The sequence below is a fragment of the Cynoglossus semilaevis genome, unplaced genomic scaffold (assembly GCF_000523025.1).
Source record: "Cynoglossus semilaevis isolate Cse_v1.0 unplaced genomic scaffold, Cse_v1.0 scaffold1523, whole genome shotgun sequence".
Classification (NCBI taxonomy): Eukaryota; Metazoa; Chordata; class Actinopteri; order Pleuronectiformes; family Cynoglossidae; genus Cynoglossus; species Cynoglossus semilaevis.
This window is the reverse complement of record NW_007585147.1, coordinates 46,008-61,493: the sequence shown is the minus strand read 5'-3', so window position 1 is coordinate 61,493 and position 15,486 is coordinate 46,008. Positions and strand designations below refer to the sequence as shown.

General features: G+C 39.0%; 1 protein-coding gene across 1 annotated transcript in view; it reads left to right on the top strand.

The window, feature by feature from the left end:
* The first annotated feature begins 4,937 nt into the window (after nt 1-4,937).
* The window catches only part of LOC112486584 (phosphatidylethanolamine-binding protein 4-like), a 23,255-nt gene continuing 12,706 nt past the window's right edge, over nt 4,938-15,486 (top strand). The window contains exon 1 of the mRNA XM_025053874.1: nt 4,938-4,991. Within this exon, the coding sequence (XP_024909642.1) occupies nt 4,938-4,991 (54 nt within the window). The remainder of the gene's footprint in view (nt 4,992-15,486) is intronic.

Sequence of the window (15,486 nt, the reverse complement as noted above, 5' to 3'; positions counted from 1 at the left end):
CACTCTTTCGGCTTGGGATCTACTTTTCAAATGACCGGGGTAACGTGATCTACCTACATTGAAAACTATAAATATATATTTACTACTTTGAATAAATGGCTGTAGTTGTATGGTACAATACCATCTGACTCAATACTTCTATGGTCCTTACTTTAGCCCTAGTGATTAGCATCTTAAAATAGAATTAAATCTATGTAATTGCTCAGGATCTACCAGCACTCCTTTGAGATCTACTGGTAGATCCCGATCTACTTATTGGGCACCCCTGGCATAGACTTATTAACTGCTCTGCACTCAGTGAGGCCCATCTCCTCTGGGTTGAATCCACTGCTGGATGAGATGGCATTTTAAGTTCACACATTTTACGTAAATAATAACATATGTATCTAACATGTGGGAAAAACTTGCTTAGATTTTTTAAAATCAGATTAATCTTCAAAAGTTAATGAAGGTGATCTACATGTTGATTCTGACAGCCCTTATATACAATGGAGTTTGTTACAATAGAGTTTTTTTTAAACAATTAAAAATTGAATTGAAGTCCCTCCTACAGTACAGTCCCACAATGGGCAACTTCACAGTGTGGGTCTTTTGCAACACTCACAGGCTGCCACTGGAGGTGCCATTAAATACGTGGTTCCTGTGTGACAGCACATGACATCTGGCAACCTCAGACACTTTTTTTTGTTCTAGAATTAGTGATGATCATGTTTGTTATATTGTGTTACAAATACAGAGTAGACAGATTAGTGCACAAAATTGTATTTTCCCTGATCACATGTACAGTAAGATGAGTTTGTCTTTTGAAAATTAAAACTGAACAATCGGTAATACAATAAATTATGAAAAAACTAGTTAGTGCAACATCATAAACGGGCCACAGTGAAGATCTGAAAGATGGAAAGTAATACCATGGTTTAGTTTCAGCTTGTCGTGTACTTGTTTTGTATGAATTACTAGACATTTCAGGCGACCCAATTTGACTCCCAGGCGACCCCTGGATTCAAATTTAACCCCCAAGGTTGAAAAACACTGCATGTATGGATATTTTTTCATACCCAATTTTTGAACAAAAGAACACAGTAATGTCTCAAAGTAACTGACTAACCGCTGCAGTCACTGCGCATCCTCCTCAGTCAGTTCACATTATCATTTCCACATTCTCTTCACAGAGGCCTCTGGATCCAAATCCATCACATATTTGTTACTTTACAGTCTTTGGCTAAATGAGGGTCCAGTTGGAAGACTGGGTTATAATGATGGTGCAAGAGGGACGTGCATGCTTCAACATCCATCTCTGCTGTAGCAGCTCCCACAGGAAGACAAAGCCTGTGTTCTGCTGCTGCTCAGGCAGAAACAAACAGAGAAGTATTGTCAGTGTATCTGACCAGCTGGCTTTGTGTTTGTGAATTCTGTGGTCTGCAGAGATCGTCTGCTCCACACCTCTAGTTGTCCTTTAGCTGAAAACTATTAGGTGTGGAGCTCATTGTTTCATTCAGCTTTTAGCTTTTTTCTTTAAAGGTGTTTTTGTTATTTTTATTGCTTTGTTATAATCTCACATGAACTTAATGTTTTTGTTTGTTATAATTAGTTCCAATTTATATATTTATTTCAATGACCATTGCCTCCAGTTTATGCATATTCATATTCATACATTCATACATATACTGAAGATTAGCCATTAGGCTGCAGTAGAAAAACAAAAAAAGGATTAAACGCTTAATAAAGAGAGGATTTTATTTCACACTAAAACTCAGTTCATTTGGAATTTTGTAGTAAACATATTACTGCTTCCAAAAATTGATGATGGCAGGCAGTGGGCCTCGTGAATCCGGCCTGCCGAACCGTCCAGTCCACCTCGTGATGTAGTGTAAACACAGGTCTTTATTCTGTGAAGTAGCAATTTTTTTTCGAATGTACGTCAAATTGGTTTTTTATTGGTTGATGAATACACACATTTATACAGTAAAACTGGGGTATAAAATGCCCTAGGGCTGTGAAGTATAAATATTGAGCGACCATTTCAACAAGAAATTCTGGGTCATAGCCACTGTCATGATGTGGCTTTCATTCCAGCTTACTTGATTTAAATAAGGAACATGTTGATCAGTTTGTGGTGGTGAAGGAGATACTTGCTGGTATTCTAATTTTGTTGAGTTGGAAGAGTTTTAACTCATCACACAAGCAAAAATATTCTCTTTGTCTTGTCACACAAACAGTGTTTCTGACAGACTAAAGTTAGTGTCAAGTTGGAATGACATTTTTTTCAACCTGTGTGACAGCAGTGGAGTTTCTTCAGGCAAATATACTCACTCAATACTGCAAATATACATACGTAATTGCATTGTTCTTTAGCCTGTAATTATCTCTCCTGTGGCATGTTACGACTTTAAGCGTTCATTTTTGACAGACAGCTGCCCCCATATGGAAGCCAAAAAACAATTTCCCAGAGGCCAGACGAACCATACTTAGCTTCTTAGTGAGAACAAAGAGCCATTGGTATTATTCATAATTAAACTCTTATTGTGTACACTGCTGAATATTTCCATTCTTCTGCCTCTCTCCTGCTCACTCTCTTTTCCCCTCTCCCCGCTACTTTGTGCCTCGTGCTGAGAACATTTGTCTGGCGTCAGAGTGGAGCCTGGCTGTGCAGATTAAAGCAGATAGAGGAGCACATTGTACCCCAGCTAATGATGAGAGTGTCTGCCCTCTCTCTTGGAGGAGATGCAAGCTGCTGCCTCACGCACGCTCACTCCACTCATACGCCCAAGGAAACAGATTTCCAAACATATGCAGTATGTGTTTAATCCAGTTGAGCACTTTATTTCCCAGCAAACACAAATAACCTTACGGGACATCCATATCTTATGACAAGGGGGTGGGCACAAAGGAATCGAATTTTCCTTTTTTAATGTGGTATTTTCTTCCCTCCAAGTTGCTCAACGTGCTCTTCACCCAGGTTACAGTTTGCCTGTTTGTGCTTTCAGAAACTTTTACACAGAAGCCCCTCTCGGCTCAAAGTCATATAATATGAAGCAATTTTATCCAATGTAATCTCCATTTTGTACACCTGTTGTCATCTTTTGCTCAAACTTTTTTGTGTGTGTATAATAGTAACATGAACAATTAGAACAGATTTGTTGTGCAGTTTTACTATTTCTTTGTGATAACTGTTGTAATTTGCAGCACAGATGCAACAGCAATTTGTTTTCCTTCACAGTTTAAAATGGAAAAAGACAAATGTGCATAAATAATAATGTAAATCTTGCAGACTACTGTACAATGTTTACACCAAATCATTTTTCTTCTACCTAAAACTGTCTTCCATCTGGACCACGTGAAAGAACATTTCATACTACACATTGAACATACGGTACAGTTTATTGTTATTATTACCACCACTGAAACCTCCCTTGGTAGAAGTCAACAATCGTCCTAAGCATGAAGGCCCAGCTGGAGGTGCTTAACATTTCGAGCAGTGCTCATCCTGCTGTTAGCGCCAGCTAGACAAATGTCAGAGGTGGAACTGAGTGGAGTTCTTGGAGTTTTTGGAAGTTGTTCACTCACCAAACCTCTTCAGATTCCCCTCACAGCCTCTCCACAGCTATCAGGGGCAATTGTTTCTCAGATTGTGTTTGTTGCTGCGTATAGAGCTGACATTTTTGCTTTGTTAGGCATCAAGCCAACTTCCTGTCTGGACTTTCAACAACTGTGGTTGTACAGTGATGGCTTTGTCAGATCTTGTTTAAACATAAACAAACAGTGATGTCATCAGATCTCTGGAATGTAGAGTTTGAACATATCTTATACCAGTGTGATACCTTTGAAAAATCTAAGAGGAATATTATACATTTATACACTTACGGTCAAGGTCAAGGTCAAGGTCAGCTTTATTGTCAATACCTTCACATGTACAGAACATACAGAGGTATCGAAATTACGTTCCTCGCCTTCCCGTGCGCTGACAGACATAGACAATACTGAACGGCCATTTGATGAAAAAAAAAATTATATTGAAGTCCCTTATTCACCCCACAATGGGGAAATTTAGTATGAGTATTCGCAACCCACACAGGCTGCCACAGGAGGCTCCATTAAGTATGTGGTTCCTCTGGCAAGACTTGAGTTGTGTTTATTTGCTCAGGTTTTTCAACCTTTATGATGTATTTTTCTTGTAAGTTTCTTGGATGAGAGGTGAAACTTGAAGAAAACCTACTTTGTCCAGATCCGTGGATGTAAATAGTTTTGAATAAGATGGGAGATAGGATGACTGAGAACCAACACGGATTGATGAAATAACATTTTGAAATATGAAAACTGAACAACACGTCTTGATATAGCTCAATTTGGTTTTTCACTTTTTTCAAATTGAAGGGAACTTGGTGCCAGCAGGCAGTGGCTGCTGCTTTCTTATCTACACACTGTAGCTATGAGTTTTCCATGCAAAGGTTCCAGCACTGTTACTATTATTTACTGTCCATTTTTTGGTGAGGCTATATGAGTTATAATCTAATTTTTTTGTTTCTAGCTGCAGGACCAGGCACCAGCACAATGGGTTTTTAGCTAAGGACTTTTGCTCATTTGTTATTTGGTTTCATTGTCTGAATATTAGATATGGTTGTGCAGAGAAACGCCACTAGTTCAGTATTTTATCTTATCTTATCTTATGTTATTTTATCTTATCTCATCTTATCTAACAGGTTCTTCTTCAGTGTGGGCTGCTGCTCCTACTGTTCTCTGCCACCTAAAGGGAGAATTACATAAGAATCCTCCGCTCAATTGTCAGCTCCATCCCCCGTTCACACACATCACACACACACACATACACACACACACAAATACAGTTGGCGATGCGCACCATTTTGTAGCTGATAACCTAGCAAGCCTCTTGCCATCTCTATAACAACTGACCTCCCCGCTCTGGTTGCCGTGGTGAGATGATTGAGAAGATTGAACTGCAGGAGGAACGTGAGCTGAATGTTGCTCAGACAGTGAGAGAATAATCATCCATAAATCATTTTTTCTTTTTTTTTCTTTTTTTGTTTTACATTTTCTCTGTTGAATTAATTGCCAGTCTTGGCCATATCTTATATCTGCAGCAACTTTATTTTTACACAGGGAGGTAGTCTTATCCATTTCTACTGTAGGATTTATTCCTATCAGTCCGCCCTCCTTGATCCAGGATGCCACACTGTGGCCTAGCAGAGTAGAAACAAGGGACATTTTTTTTGGATTGTCTACATCTGCATGCAGCTAAAAACCTGTAGCAATGCACACTTGAAGGCACTTCTTTTAATATGTGCCCCCTTTCTTCACACCCACGACCATTGTGTATAAAATCCTGTTTTTTCCTGAAAAGAATTCTCGTCGCAACCACAGACAATGTTCCCTCACACAAGCTGTCGTCTTTGTCATACCCCCCTCACTGTGCCCCTCCCTCTCTTCCCCACCACTCCACTCCACAAAAGCAGAATGTCAGGCAGCCCCACGTGCTAATTTGTGTTCCAGGGTACAGGTGGGGGGTTTCACTGGGGTCAGCCTACCTGTCTACCTGGTCAATCATGACAGACATGCAAAAGATTTGAAAAAAAAAGGAAGAACAGTAAAGAGGGAGGGAAAAAAGGGGCGGTTAAATGAACAAATGTCAGGGTTAGTGGGGGGTCGCTGAAAGTGCTTCCTTGTGGGGGTCTCCTGAGAGGGTACAGAAAAAGAGGAGTGAGGCATGCTGATAAAAACAACTCAGTACCAATTATGCTCCCCTAAAATAGCCCTTATTTGTTGGCCTGTCTCTCTGACATACTGATTATGATTGTTTGTGAAGTTGTAAACTAACTGTAAGATGTATGATATATATATATATATATATATATATACTGTATATACTGTATATACTGTATATACTGTACATTGTTAGTTGAAATCTGTCTTTTTTTAACCAAAAATGTAATGAAAATCTTACAATTATCCATCAATATTAAGTAAGTAAATCTGGGTTTTACTAAAATATATTTTTTAAATATAGCAAGAACCTGACAAACACAGTGTCCACATCACTGCCAGAACCTGTTCTAACTTTTCTTTTTCTAATAGTCTGATGTTTTTTCTGGTTGAAAGGTGTGCGTTCAATCAAATTCTGTCCATGTGAGACATGCAAGGCTTGAATAATTTCCCTCTAAATCGTTGTTCGACATGCTCTAATTGATATGCTGTTGGACTAACAACCATGAAATCTGCTAAGACCTCTGATCTGTGCTATTGACCATTATCATAGCCAAGAGGTTTCTTACAATGTGGTATTTTTATGCTACAGTTGGTGTGAAACCTGTTTACATTCAGGGGTGCCGTATAGTTCATTTCTCTCAGCGGCTCGTCGGATTCCAAAGCACTGTATAGATTTCTCTCCAGCTGATGAAATTAAAAAGACAGCAAGTGTGTGTGTGTGGTATGCCTTCCAGCAACACGATTTGCCTGCGAGTTCACGATACGGGTTGAGAGGGGAGTTCCTTTGGGGGGGATTAAATAGCTCCCTCTCTTCCCTCCCTCTCCTCCTCCCCTTGCCCTCCATACTTGCAGAACATAAACAGCTTGCAGGGCTGCACAGTTACTTGTACAACATGTTTGCCCCAGCACTGCTCACAGGTAACAATTGGCCAGGGTTAAAGGTTAAGAGGGATTGTGGAGCTCAGATTCTTGTGTGTTCCTTTGGCTAACATTGTGCACACAGGCACAAGGAACTGTGCCCATGGTATCACTGCGAGGAAGAGGGAGAGAAAGCAATGAGTGATGGTAGAGGAGAAAGTAAGAGTGATAGAGAGAGTGTATCAAAGAGAACAAGGTTGGGGCCAGTGTCAGTTGGATGTTCTAGGATGGATCTATAAGGTGAAGTCAGGTTAGGCAGCATATAAGTTTGAAACAGTCTCACTGTATTGTACATTCATGCTGGATGGACATTTTTGCACAATTATTTCTCAGCCATTTTAGTTACTTCAACTTCAATTATTCCGAAGTGTTGTTCCATTAATCATTCACTATTGGACATTTTGCCCAGAATACACCCCGACCCCCCTACCCCCACCCACACACACACACACCCCGCTATTACAACTGTGTGAGCAAAACTAGAAGTACTTTTAGGAAAAATACATTTATGGAAAAAAGTACCACTACAGGTAGCATTTCGTGGTTACGTCGCCATCTCCCATAAATTTATCAACTTACTGTTGGTGTTAAAACACACCAACTAGTTCACATGGTGACTAGTTGGTGAGTGGAGTGGATGAATACGCCATCACACAGCAATATACGAAGCGATTGGATTCGCTTTCTTTCATTTCTGTTGTTTTTTTAGGAACTTTTTAGGAAAGTGTGGTACATAGGTGCTTGTGTACAGTATGCAAGTTCTGACTTAGCGAGATACGTTGCACCATAGGAACAGAAATCCGCTGTAAGTCAGTGACCCCCAGTATTAGTTTTGTAATAGAATATTGTGTTGTAGTGAGTTGCATCAATAACTTAAACTTTTTTTAGACCATACCTGTCAAACTCAATGCCCGGGGGCCAAATGCGACCCACCAAGCCATTTTGTGTGGCCCGCAGGAGCTTAAAAAGTATTTAGTAAAGACCATGCAGCAAAGTTTCTTAACCTAAAAAATTAAAGGTTTTTTACAATCAATCAAATAATAATCAATTGCAGAAACATGTATTAGTCTGTTATGGAGTAGTTACATCTATACCAGCGGATCCCAACCTTTTTGTTCCAAGGACTGGTCAGCCAGTACCATCTGTTACTGCAGACTGGTATCAAGGTGCTGAGCACTGAAGGGTCATTACATTTTTAAAATAAAACATCTTTTTTTTTTTTCACTTTGTCCCACTGCGGCCCGGTACCAAATGACCTATGGACTGGTCCATGGACCAGGGGTTAGGGATCACTGATCTATATCGTCTTCCATTTACAGCTGGCCCTTCAAGGCGAACTGTGTTGCTGATTTGGCCCCTGGTGAAAATGAGTTTGACACCACTGTTTTAGACGGTCATGTCTTGCATTTTCCTCTAAATGTGATTGTATTTCACCACATTGCCAGTGTTTGCCATTAGAAAGACCTGGATGTAGAGATGGAGTTAAAAAAATGTTTAATCCTTATTTAAGCCTGAGATAAATTCTGTCTTTGTCAAGAGAGATTTCTGCCTCCATCATGCTCTTTGAATAGCGAAGAGATTATGCACTTAATCTCTAAATCTCACACACTACACATTGTATGGCTGTGTAGTTACAACCTGTGTTGCGGACGGTTTTTGGAGCGTCCTTTCGGAATGGTTTTCCATTTCTCTGTTTACTGCTGACACTGCCAATATATTAAACCTTTGATGCCCTGTTAAAATGAAATCCAGACCAACAGTGCACAAATGGAATGTGGGAATATGTAGATTTCAAAGCACTGCCTTTTTAAAGCCCCTAATTATTGCAAATGCATTCAAAATGAGCAACGATGTTTCGTAACATGAATTAGGTTACTGTACATTTCACACAATATACGTTCCCCCAAAAGTCAGAATTAATAATGAAGATGCTTTTTGGTCTGAAATTGCTATTCAAACAATTATGTACTTAGTTTCTTCTGACAAATGCATTCCACATTATTGTTTTGCTTTGTAGCAAAGCACGCAAAAGACTAAAACCTTTCATTCCAGCAAAGGCCGCTATTGGTCATCATCAATAAAAGCATAAAAGCATTTATTTCCCACGTTTGTCAAATTAACAGCATACTCCATCTCCCACAGGACTTGTAAGGTTCATTAACTTTCTGTGAAGTGGGACAGGTTTCCAGCAGTTACCATAACCTCTGCCTTGCTCCTGCCTCAATTATAATAGAAGAGAAGAATTAAGCACGCAGTGATTCAAAACAGTAATGCTGCCTCTTAAATCCCTTTTGTACCATCTCTCAGTTGTTAATGACTAAAGACACTGAATGAACCGTGGAGTTATCAACAGACAGAACAGTGAGCAGAAACAAATCAAATGGCTACTGTTAAACACTGGCTGTGGTAAATGGCTAGAATTTACTGTCACTAAAAATTATAGTATGATAGTAAATGATCCTATACAACATATCAGATTTTTTAAAAAGGTATTTTTGTAAACATTTGCAGCTCTGTATTCATTTATAATGTAAGGAACTTTTCAAGGATATTTCACTTTAACGATGCCTTTGTACTGTATGTTTGTTCACCTTTCAATGTCAGAAAGAACCATGTGACCTTGAAGCCAATTAGATGGTCAATTACACGCCTGTTGATCACTTTTAATTTCTTAATAATTAGATTAATTGTGGGGGCAAAGAGTTCCTTCTCTTGTCCACCTACTCCAGCTCCTCTTCCTCCCTCCTCCCTCCTCCTCCTCCATTGCCAACTTCAAGCCTTCAAGGTTTTAAATACTCATTTACTCTGTGTCACTGCTGACACCTTAAAAAAAACAATTTTAATTCCGTGCCTTTGACTGTTTAATAAGCTTAATTTTCTTTTCCCACCCCCATATTGCTCCCCCTTCCCTTCACATGTTAATCAAAACCCAGCACATGCCTGCTTGTATTTGTAGTCATACTGTTCTATTGTCATCTTTCCATTTACTGTCTTCATGGAAGCCTCACAGCCCTGTGTGTCTACGGATGCTGCTGCTGCTGTTGCTGTGTTGCTGGTATGCAAGCACAGGTTGGGATTTTCCAGTGCCACCCCCGACAGTGCGAAGCCCTATATGGGGACATGTCAGCATCTTGTTTGCTTGTGCAGATAAAGCTGGGGGTGGGGTGAGTGGGCAGCCCTGTTCAGGTGCCAGGATTCCCTTCAAATGAGTCAGTCAGCCCCCATTAAAACCAACTGTTACCTTGGGAACTCAGACTGGGGCTTCCCTCAATAGAACTAAAGTACAGTCTCATCAGCATCCATGCTCACAGGTTGGGGGAAATTAGCCAGTTAATACGCTCTGTCTTTGGCCTGCACTCTGCCCTGTTAGGCCCAATCTGCTCACTGAGAGTGAAATGACCAAACCAGGCACAGCCAGTTGGTTAAAGTGAACCTTTAATGTATGCAAATTAGGCAGAGTAAGTGGATGTGCTGTGTTTTGGGTGGCTAGTTTCTTAAGTCAGTGATCAGTGTAATGGTGTGCTCTCTGCCTAATGAGCTCAGACAGTGGGAGTGTAGGTTTGGTTCATCACAGTGTGTCAGGTGAATGGCTGGAGTTCACTTCATATCTGGACTGTTTATGTTAGCTAGCTAGTCCATTACCACAGCCAAATTAGTTTCTTTATCAAAGCCATTAGCCATGCAGGCTATTGTTAAGTGAGTTAATTGGTTGATGCACTGAAGCAGATCATGAATGACTCTCTCACTGACCAGCTCAGTTGATCACCTCTATTACTACTATTTCCCTACCAGCCCAGACTTAGGCTCTTTGGGTTTTTAAACAACTGAACACTCATTTTGCATACAGGCCTGATGTCAACAGTTTACCTGACAAATCAGAGACATGGATTAACATTCTCTTTGAGCAGGTTCAAAATGTTTTGAGATGATACACCATAAGTAATTATCCTTATATCAGTATATATAATATAGATATATAATTATCCTTATATATGAAAAGTCCAGCGATCCAGTATTCTGTAACAACCTTTTACTGCAAACAGTTGCTCACCAGTCGGTGTTATTAATATTATTATGTCATTTTGCCCTCATGTGTAGTTTTTTTAGGCAGGTAAACCATGTCAGTGATTTGGAGGTATTTCTAGGATACAAGCAATTTAAGAAAACACATAAAGGCATACCAAGGTGCGGAACACGTGTTTCTTTTTGGTTTAACGGCGCAGTGCACATGAGACTTCATTACCATGTCGATTTTTGACAGCATTGTGCATGTTAATTTCATTAAAAAATGTTTTCGGTTGAAATGTGCCAACAGTATAAAAGCTTCTCTCACTTTCGGATTCTTTCAGTGCACACTATCACACACAGACCTAAGCCACCTGTATGTCACCGCTTTCCATTTCATTGCATATTTATATGTAAAAGAGGTAGAAGTACTTGGTATCAGCAACTACACAAATAAAAATAGCTGTACTCGGGCTGTAAAAATAACTCATATCAACCCTAACTAATACCTTACTTATTGCATGGATTAACTTTTGTTCTACTATAACCAGACTGATTGACAGTGTTGATTTGGCTAAGGAAAAAGGAAGTATCACATCAAGCATAGGCACCCAACACATGTTGACTGCATTGTCATCAATTTCCTGCCTGCTCATGTTCTGTCACTTAAAATCCTACCACTGTGGGCCTGTAAAAACTGTCTCATAGAAACATATATAATGTATAACCTCTCCTTAGCATATGTCCTGTGCCCAGTGCACACACAAGAACAGAGTTGTCACAGGAATATGGTTGTTGTTTAAGGCATCTGATTGCTTCTATATCTGCAAAAGATAGAAGTTATATGAATGCAGTAATGGAACTTCAACAATCTTTTTTTTCATCTCAACTGTTCAAGTCACCAGTGCAAGCAGTGATGTGAATTTAGTCACCACCTCAAAACCCGAAAACCTCAAGGTTCCTCAACAAAAACAGGCTTTTAATTCACTCTCACACTTCAATTGAATGGGCTGATTACCGAGGCGACGAAGAGTGGTACGGGGGCGGTACAGGTCCAGCCTCAGAAATAGAGCTGTGAACACCATCTGTCATGCTCTCTCTCCCCGTCTGTTAGCCTGACTGCAAGTAAGAGGGAGAATGATGCTTTCAGAGTCACATTAGAAAGACGTGGGTGCTGATTGTCGTAGGTGTGGGTTTACAGGGGCTGGAAGGGAAGGGGAGGCAGTTGATACACAAGTAGGTGCATGAGTAACTTGCTGACAAAGGGAAGCACTCACCCACACGGAAGGAGAAGGGTTCGTTGGGCAAGTGGGTATTCCTGGTGAAACTGCACTCCTGTTCTTGCCCACTGCCTCCTCAAAGACTCCTACCTACTGGCTCTTGTCAGAGGATTCCTAGTGGAGGTTGTGTAGACATATTATACAAACACATTGCTCATCTTCTCCTCCTCTTGGGCCTGGAGAAAATAGCTGTTTATCAATGACAATAAAGAAAGGGCACAGAGAGTGCAAACCAGTGACATGGCCTCTCAGGTTCTAAGTCTCTTTACACTGTCCTTATTCAAAAGGTCATGAATTGTTAGATTAAAAAACTGTGCTCTTTATATGATTTTACTTAGTGTGTTATGATCATGACAGGCTTAGTTTTGCTACACTCTATACAGAACAGAGTCTGTTGCCTGAACCACAATTTTCTAATTGTTGCCAGAGTCAGAGTGTGAGTTTAGTCATTGAAGCAACATGTATGCAGCAGGAACAGAGAGATGAAGGAGATCAAGTGTTGCTGAACATAGATGTGTTATCTCCATCGTGGAGCAGATTTTTACTCACAATTATAATCGTTGACCAATGAAAAATACATTTAAAATCAGCTGCAGTCATTTATTTTCTCCTATTCTAATCATAAACACTAATATTCAATACACATGTTCGCTTTTTTTAATTTATATTTATTCTTCTATTTATTTTGAAACGAATGTGCACAAGCGATGAAATAGTCATCTGGCAACCACAGATATGCTACAAATATATATAGTTTTACAATACAGGTTATTTTATACAGTGACAGGGGATGGAGAGGTGTAAACCTGGTGGTTTGTGTTCTCCAGATTACATGGTGTTGAAGGGAAACATAAGGATTAGATTCCTGTCAAAGGATGACTGGTGATGTTTGTAAGATAAATTCTTGTTGTTTAAATTACACTACTATGCCCCATTACTGCCCTCCACAGGCAGACCAGAGGTCAGAGGTCTTACAATTTACATGTTACATAATATTTTATCCTAAATTAATATTTCTGAGTTTAAAACGAGTAAATTCAACCCCTTTATACTGTACTATTTATGCGAAACAGTATTTGTGTGATCCCGAAATCACTGATTAATGAACACAACATGACTACAGTGCAATCCTAAATTAAACATATTTTATCATTTGCTTCTGTTCATTTGAGTGGGCGATGTTTAAGTTGGATCCCAAAGTCAACAATGAGAGGCTGTGTCTTTGATCACAGTTTATATAAAAAAACTTAAATGCTCATTTTGCAACATTAAAAAAGAAGTCAAAATATCTGGCAAAGGACAAAATATATATTTTAATGTCTACACGGGTTGTTTATACAAAACCTATTCTATCATTAATTTAATTAAGAATAATATTTATGTTTAAGACTTCATTAAAAATTAAAACCTTGACAAACTCATTGTGACTCTGTTTGGTTTATATAAACTGTTACATATTTCAATGACTACAGGAAAGAAATCTCAGGTTATTTAAGTGAATTAGCTGTATGACTTATATTTGAGTTATGTATAAACACACAGGTATCCATTGGTATCTTGGTGGTTAAGGAAGCAGACTTAGGTCTGAAAGGTTGTAGGTTTGAATCCAACAGTTACCTGGTGCCACTCAGTTGCTCTGAGCATAGCACTGTCCCTATGCACTGCTCCTTGGGTCCTGAGCTTGAGCTGCCCCCTGCTCACTATGATGATCTGTTAAAGGCAAAGGTCACTTTTGTTGTGTGCAGTGGAGTGCTGTGTCACAATGACAAATAATTCACTTCACTTTTATTTTACTGAATCACTGAGCAAGGATATTACTCTTATATTTACATTATTCCCGGTCTATGCTTTCCACCAACAATATTACATTTAAATAACAGAAGTGGTAGAAAAGTAAGTGAATATGGTGCCGAGACAAATGACAAGAACAGCGTGAAATTGTAAAGATGAGCATTCAACTTGGCCGATGGGTGAAAATCTAACTTTTGCAATTTTTCTTAAGTGACAATCATTTTATGCCTGTACGCAAATTTAGAATTAAATAAAAGTTAGTCTACTACTCAGTTTTATAACATAAATAATGTCAGGAAACTTTTTTCTGTTAGATAGGACTGTAAAATAGGACTGTAAAATATGTTGTTAGTTCATACCCCTGTTTCCTAACACACAAAGAATAAAATAAAAATCAAATAAAGAATCAAATACGAGATCTCAAAGTTTAAAAGTTTTACTTGCAGCAAGGAGAGCAGAACAATGGTTACATTCAGAACTGCACTGAGGAACACCTAAGTGCTCAAAGCTTAAATTTTTTTAACATACACTTCAATGGTCAGTACCTTGGCATTCCACAGCCATGTGGTGTTCACGTGCCACTTCAGAGCACTGATTGGTAAAGACTGCTCCAAACAAAGATTCTCCACCAATAGGAGCTATGTGGAAATGCTGTAGTTCAAGTCAGATAAGACCATGCATTTCGGATGTCTTCCCTTGGTCTCCTTATTTGGGCAAAGAAACCAGTTCTGACCGGTTCTGTGTCCTCTCTCTATCACCAAGTGTAACAATCAGTACCATTCAGTGTTGTTCATATCATCCTCTTATGTAAACTATCAGCATACACACCTGTCTTCAGCACTTTCCCTTTTAGTACAGCACAATAACAGCATTCAATAACAGTATAAATTGATATGGAAACTTAATACAATGAATATATTGTAAAGATTGAATAAATGTATTTAGAACATCTTAACAAATAACTTGTTGTTTTTTATTAAAAAAATACCATAGAAATAATACATCTGGACTGAGTAGTATTAGTTCAATTTAATTAGGTGAAACTGTGATGAATTTCTCATAGACATGCAGTGGTTTCCCCAAGTGAATAACCTTTATATTTTTAAATGCATTTATGTTCATCCTGTTTATGTCCAGGAATGTGGCTGCACAAATTAACTTTAATTAAAAAAAATCGTTCAAGTGTGTTTCTAATTATTATTAAAATCCTGTATTAACCCTGAAAACAATTAAATAAGCAAGCGACTGTCAATCATTAATACTCAGAACTTTTTCCATTTTTCCCCAGTCCCACAGCTGGGTCCCTGGAGTGGGGGAGCCGCCCACTATGTGAGAATGTCCTGCAGATTAGTGTGAGCCGGTCCATTACTCCATCATTAGTCAATTATCGTCCTGCAGTGTCACAGCTACTGTGTGGAACAACACACAGACAATTTCCAAAATGAACCCTGTATACTGTATAAAATTACTTAAGAACAAAAAGTAGACAGTGTTCGTAGACTCCCACGAAGCACAAGTACGGAACAAAACTGGCAATAGTAGAAAACTAACATTTCAGTAACTAGTATAAGAGCTGGCATAGATTGTGATATCTACTCAATAATAACAGAGAGAACCACAATATAATTGCATTATTCAGACTTAATTATAAAGTGTCAAAAAGAGTTTGTTGAATGAAGACCAACTCTTTGCCAGTGGATGTTGCAATGTATTTGTATGAGTAGGAGGGAGAGAATGTGACACAAAGAACCCCATGTTCATAGGGAAAGTT